This window comes from Pantherophis guttatus, chromosome 1 (assembly GCF_059756535.1).
Source record: "Pantherophis guttatus breed Tessera chromosome 1, ASM5975653v1, whole genome shotgun sequence".
Classification (NCBI taxonomy): domain Eukaryota; kingdom Metazoa; phylum Chordata; class Lepidosauria; order Squamata; family Colubridae; genus Pantherophis; species Pantherophis guttatus.
The window spans coordinates 250,526,772-250,532,771 of record NC_142063.1 but is presented as its reverse complement, the minus strand read 5'-3'; the positions used below and the strand labels follow the sequence as shown (position 1 = coordinate 250,532,771).

The 6,000-nt window shown below is 44.6% G+C and overlaps 1 protein-coding gene across 4 annotated transcripts in view; it reads left to right on the top strand.

The window, feature by feature from the left end:
- Positions 1 to 2,587: 2,587 nt before the first annotated feature.
- GOPC (golgi associated PDZ and coiled-coil motif containing) overlaps positions 2,588 to 6,000 on the top strand; it is a 35,648-nt gene continuing 32,235 nt past the window's right edge. For 2 of the 4 annotated variants that reach the window (XM_034418683.3, XM_034418681.3), the window contains exon 1: positions 2,669 to 3,292. In XM_034418683.3, the coding sequence (XP_034274574.2) occupies positions 2,954 to 3,292 (339 nt within the window). In that variant the 5' untranslated portion in view covers positions 2,669 to 2,953. Of the gene's footprint in view, positions 3,293 to 6,000 lie in introns of all 4 variants that reach the window. The other 2 variants (XM_034418682.3, XM_087882696.1) reach the window with 2 other exon arrangements.

The following is a 6,000-nucleotide window of genomic DNA, read 5'->3' as shown; positions in this document are numbered from 1 at the left end:
AGATAGGCATGATGTGGGCAGGTGCTTCTGCAGAAGAGTTGTACAGGTAGCTCTCGACTTACAATCATTTGTTTAATGAATATTCAAAGTTACAACACTGAAAAAAAATGACTTATGACCATATTACAAATATTTCAGCATCCCCATGGTCAAGTGATCAAAATTTGGGCATGTGGCAACTGGCATGCATTTATGATGGTTGTACTGTCCCGGGGTCATGTAATCAGCATGAGGACCCAGATTGTTGGGGACAATATGCTGACTCTGTAAACTGCTTAGAGAGGACTGTAAAGCACTGAGAAGCGGTATATAAGTCTAAGTGCTATTGCTGTTGCTATTTGTAAGTCAATGGGGAAGCGAGATTTATTTAACAACTGTGGCAAAGATAGTAAAATGGTTCACTTAATAATTGCCTTGCTTAGCAAAGGAAATTTGGAGCTCAATTGTGGTTGATAGTTGAAGATTAATTTGTATCTAGTTTCTCCTACAACCCAAGCCAAAATGGCCATAGAGGACAATTTCTAGCAATCAGAGGCAATTTGAGGGTAGCCAGAAGGGGTATCTGTGTTCCTACAGTACCCAAAAGTGGCAGTTTCCAGCTCTAACTACCTCATCAGCCACCTAGTCAAAGAAGCCACCAAGATCAGGTCCACAGCAAAACTTATATTGAGAAAATGGGGAAAACAACATCTCTGGAAGTAGCCAAAAACAATTTTCAGCTACATCAGCTGTGGGCTGGGGAAAAGAGAAAAGCAATGTCATGAATATATAGTACAAAAACCAGTTACTAAAGCAAGTTTATGCTTCAGTTATGGGATGAACTCTTGAACTTGGGATAATCAGACGGGCAGCATATACATTTAATAAAATAAAGTTAACCTTTTTTTTGTTCTTCAGCCACCTTGCCTTAAAACTAAGAACCATATAATTTCTCTCTTTTTGCTATTTTCAATATTAATAGAGGTTTGACAAGGCTTCTTGGAAAGCTGCATTTTAAAAACAAGCTTAACTCTTGAAGCTTGAGGAATGAAGGTTTACCTTTGTTGCTTAGTGTTTGCTTTCACTAATACAAAAAGGCTGAACAACGGAGTGAAGTAGAGACTAGCCAGTCACATATTTGCCTAGTGTGCTGTACTAATCAACCCCTATAGTTGATCAATATGTAAAGTTGAGTGTCTTTCTTACAAGAAAAGTTCGGTTGCATTTATTTATTTATTTATTTATTTATTTTTATTTATTATTCAAACTTCTATATCGCCCTTCTCCTTTCGGACTCAGGGCGGTGAACAGCCAAAATAAAAACATTTATACATAAAGTTACAGTTAAAAATAGATTTGAAATAATTAAATAAATTTGGCCCGTAATTTAAAACTTATAAATTTAAAATCTGTATCAAATTTTAAAACCAACCATAAAATCAAGACAGACCGGCTAACTGAAAAAAAAAAAGTTTTTAGGGCCCGATGAAAAGTCCGGAGGTCGGAGATCACTCGTATCTCTGGGGGTAGATTGTTCCAAAGGGTAGGTGCCACCACAGAGAAGGCTCTCCTCCTGGGGGTCGCCAGCCAGCATTGTCTGGCCGATGGCACCCTGAGGAGGCCCTCTCTGTGGGAGCGAACTGGCCGGTGGGAGGCTATTGGTGGCAGAAGGCGGTCCCGTAAGCCATGGAGCGCTTTAAAGGTGATCACCAACACCTTGAAGCGTACCCGGAAGTGCTTTTTTTTTGGAAAAGCACCTTTGGGATAAAGCGATGCAGCTTCTGACCTTTTTGAATTCCCCTCTCCCCTTAGATAATTAGAAAAACCTAACACTCTGACATAAACATGTCTTCCGAATACAAACTGTTTTTACCCATTCCGGGACTATACAAGTAGTCTTCAACTTACAACAGTTCATTTAGTGACCATTCAAAGTTACAACAGCACTGGAAAAAACGGCTTATGACTGTTTTTCACACTTAACGATTGTCGCGGCATCACCATGGGTCACTTAATCAAAATTCAGATACTTGGCAACTGGCTCATGTTTCTTGACAATTGCAATGTCCCAAGTTCACGTGATCCTTCCCTTTTCGCAACCTTCTGGCACGTTAAAAAAAAAAATCAATGGGGAAACCAGATTCGCTTAACAACCGTGTTACTAACTTTCGCTTAACAACCGTGCTACTAACTTTTAACCACCGCAGCGATTCGCTTCACAACCGTGGCTAGAACGGTCGTAAAATGGGAAGTGGGGGGATAAAACTCACTCTAGAAATGTCTCACCTAGCAACAAGAAATGTGGGGCTCAGCTGCGGTCGTAAGTTGAGGACTACCTATATGAGAACACCGAAAGGATCTTAAAAAAAAAAAACCCAACCCACTCCATTCGCCCACGACGATTTTGCGTGTCTTTTCCCCGGTCGGAAGACGGTTGCATCGAGTCAGAGATTAGGTACCAGCTGAACTCCCAACTACTTTGTGAGCTTCCCCAAAAGCCACCCGCTGACCCGCATCTTATCCGCCCGGAAGCTCCGTTTGCCTCTCTCGTCCCGCAGCGCCCCCCCCCCTCCACTCTATAAGTCCAAAGGCGGGGAAGGGAACGTCTCCCCCGCTCGACGAATCGGGGCATCGTCTCACTTCGCCTTGGCAAACTCGGCTGTCTTGTGGCAGGCCGAAGAAGCCGATCGCCGATTTTTTTTTTTTTTCCCCGCACGGCGGGTTTTTCCAGCCGCCGGCCGGGTGACAGAAGCGCAGTCGTTTTCTTAGCGCATGCGCCCGAGAGAGAGAGAGAGAGAGAGAGTCGCTTTCTCTAATCGCCGCCGTTCCTTCTCCGCCTGCGTCTCGGGGCAGGACGCCGCCGCAGCCGCGTCTCGTATCGTCAGCGCTGAAGGCGGGCGCGCGTCCCGCAGCCCTGCCGAAGTCGGGCCGCAGCGTGTCGGGGGCAGGAGCGCAGCGCTACTACCCGCGAGCCATGTCCGGCGTGGGGGTGGATTCCTGCGGGGGATCGGGGATCGGGGCCTGCGGCGGGGGGGCGGCGGCGGCCTCTTCCTCCTCCTCCTCCACCTCCTGTTCCCCCGGTGGAAGCGGCGGCGGCGGCGGCGGCGGGCTGTCGATGTTCCGCTGGCTGGAAGTCCTGGAGAAGGAATTCGACAAGGCGTTCGTGGATGTGGACTTGCTGCTGGGCGAGATCGACCCGGATCAGGCGGACATCACTTACGAAGGGCGGCAGAAGATGACCAGCCTGAGCTCCTGCTTCGCCCAGCTCTGCCACAAGGCGCAAACGGTTTCCCAGATCAACCACAAGCTGGAGGTGATGGGCGAGGGCTGGCCGGTTCGCGGAGATCGCGGGCCCCGCGGGAAGGATAGATGGGAGAGAGAGAGAGAGATCTCCTTTGGAGGAGATGAGTGTGGGGACCTCACCCCTCACTTTTCCCCTCTTTGAAATGGGAAATATAGATCTTTGTGTTTGTTCAGTAGGCGGGGAAGGAATACAACATTACTCATTTGGACTCCTGCTGTTGGGATTTCCCCAGTCCTTGTAACAGGTTAGTCCTCGACTTACAACAGTTCATTTAGTGACCGATCAGAGTTACAACGGCATCGAGAATAAAAAGTGACCGTTTTTCTGTTACAACCTACCTTGGCACCATCCCCAGGGTTGCGTGGTCAAAATTCAAAACGCTTGGCAACTTTATGGCAACAATCAGATTTATGATGGTTGCTGTTTCCCACGATTACGTGATCCACCTTTGGCGACCTCCTGACCGGCAAAGTCCATGGGGAAGCCAGATTCACTTAACGACCGAATTACTCGCCTTCTTATCAACTGCAGCTGTTCACTTAACAACTGAGGTGAGAAAAATCGTAAAATGGGGCAAAACTCACTTGACAAATGTCTCCCTTAACAAGAGATATTTTGGGCTCAGTTGTGATCGTAAGTCGAGGACTACCTGTATTGTCACAGGCTGTGTACCAATAAAGGAAAATATTTGTAGCTCAGGGTTGAAATGAGTGGTCCTAGGTGCTCTCTGAGCGTTGTTGTTTTCTTGCAGCTACTTCATTATCCAAACTAGCATTGATGGTGTTAACCAGGATTCCTCATGTGCTGTGCGAATCTGGGCTTTTGTCAGCAAAGCCAGGCCATGGTCTAGGGTGATCATGTTTGAAGTATAGGTTTTGTGTATCTCTTAGTGATTTAGGGCCAGTTGCTCTCTTTATAACCTATTCAAGCCTGGGGTAATCTTAAATGTAAGAAAACAATATCCTGATTTTTAAAAAAATCTTCGGGCCCAGTCTGTGGATCCTGTGTAATATACAAAAGATCATACTTTTGAGGGACTTAACTAACCCTTAGGCTTAGTAAGGTATTTTAGGAAGTAATGCTGTAGGATAGTGAGAGAAAAGATAATGCTGACATTCTGCCTCTGTGTGTGATCTGTCTGAAGATATCTTTGTGGATAGATTGTAAATGTGTTTGTGTTGTGAAACTAACACCACAGGGAGGCCTTCAACTAAGTGATGCAGTAAGCATTTATGATGTGAAGATCTCAGATCTGTTACAAAACACAGGTCAAATATTCTCTACTTCAGGCTATTGAAGAAAACAGAAAACAGAATAACAGAGTTGGAAGGGACTTTGGAGGTCTTCTAGTCCAACCCCCTGCTTAGGCAGGAAACCCTACACCACTTCAGACAAATGGTTATCCAATATCTTCTTAAAAATTTACAGTGTTGGAGCATTCACAACTTCTGGAAGCAAGTTGTTCCACTGATTGTTTTAACTATCAGGAAATTTCTCCTTAGTTCTAGGTTGCTTCTCTCCTTCTTGCTTCTTGTCCTGTCCTCTGGTGCTTTGGAGAATAGCTTGACTCCCTCTTCTTTGTGGCAGTCCCTGAGATATTGGAACACTGCTATCATGTCTCCCCTAGTCCTTCTTTTCATTAAGCTAGACATACCCAGTTTCTGCAACTGTTCTTCATATGTTTTCTTGCCTAAATGTAGAACCTTACTTTTTTCACCATTGAATTTCATTTTGTTAGATAGCGCCCAATGTTCAAGTCTGTCAAGATCATTCTGGATCTTAAGCCTATCTTCCGGAGTGTTGCCTATTCCTGCTAGATTGGTGTCGTCTGCAAATTTGATGAGTTCCCCATCAATCCCCTCATCCAAATCATTGATGAAGATGTTGAAGAGTACTGGGCCTAAAACAGAGCCTTGGGGTACTCCACTGCATACTTTCCTCCATGTAGATGCAGTTCCATTGAGGACTTCATGTTGAGTGCAATTGGTCAGCCAGTTACGAATCCATCTGCTGGTGATTCTGTCTAACCCACATTTTTCTATTTTATCTAGTAGTAGATTATGGTCTACTTTATCAAATGCCTTACAAGTCCAAGTAAATTATATCGACAGCATTCCTCTGGTCCACTAATTTTATCTCTTTGTCAAAGAATGCAATAAGATTAGTCTGGCGTGATCTGTTTTTGACAAACCCATGTTGACTTTTGGTTGTTACTTTGTTTGCTTCTAGGTGTTCGCTGATTCGTTGCTTGATTATCTTTTCCAGAATCTTCCCTGATATTGAGGTCAGGCTGATAGGTCATTAGTTTCCTGGATCTATTTTTTTTTTGAAGATTGAAGATGGGAACTACATCAGCTCTTTTCCAGTCCTCTGGCAATTCCCCGGCTCCAGGATCTTTGAAAGTTATAGTTCAGTGGTTCTGAAATCTCGTCTGCCAGTTCCTTCAGAATCTTGGGTTGAAACCCATCTGGTACTGGTGATTTGAACTCATCTAGGGTAGACAGATGCTCACTTACCATTTTCTTCCCTATTTTAACGTGTTCCTAATCTGTTTTTTGTGGTGCTGTTTTTTTTAGGTTGGACTGTTTTTTCCCTTTGTGTAAAGGCAGTTGAAAAAAGCAAGTTAAGTAGCTCTGCTTTCTCCCTGTTGCTTGTCACCTTCTTGCCACTTTCTCCCAGCAATGGACCAATTGTTTCCTTAACATTTTTCTTGTTTT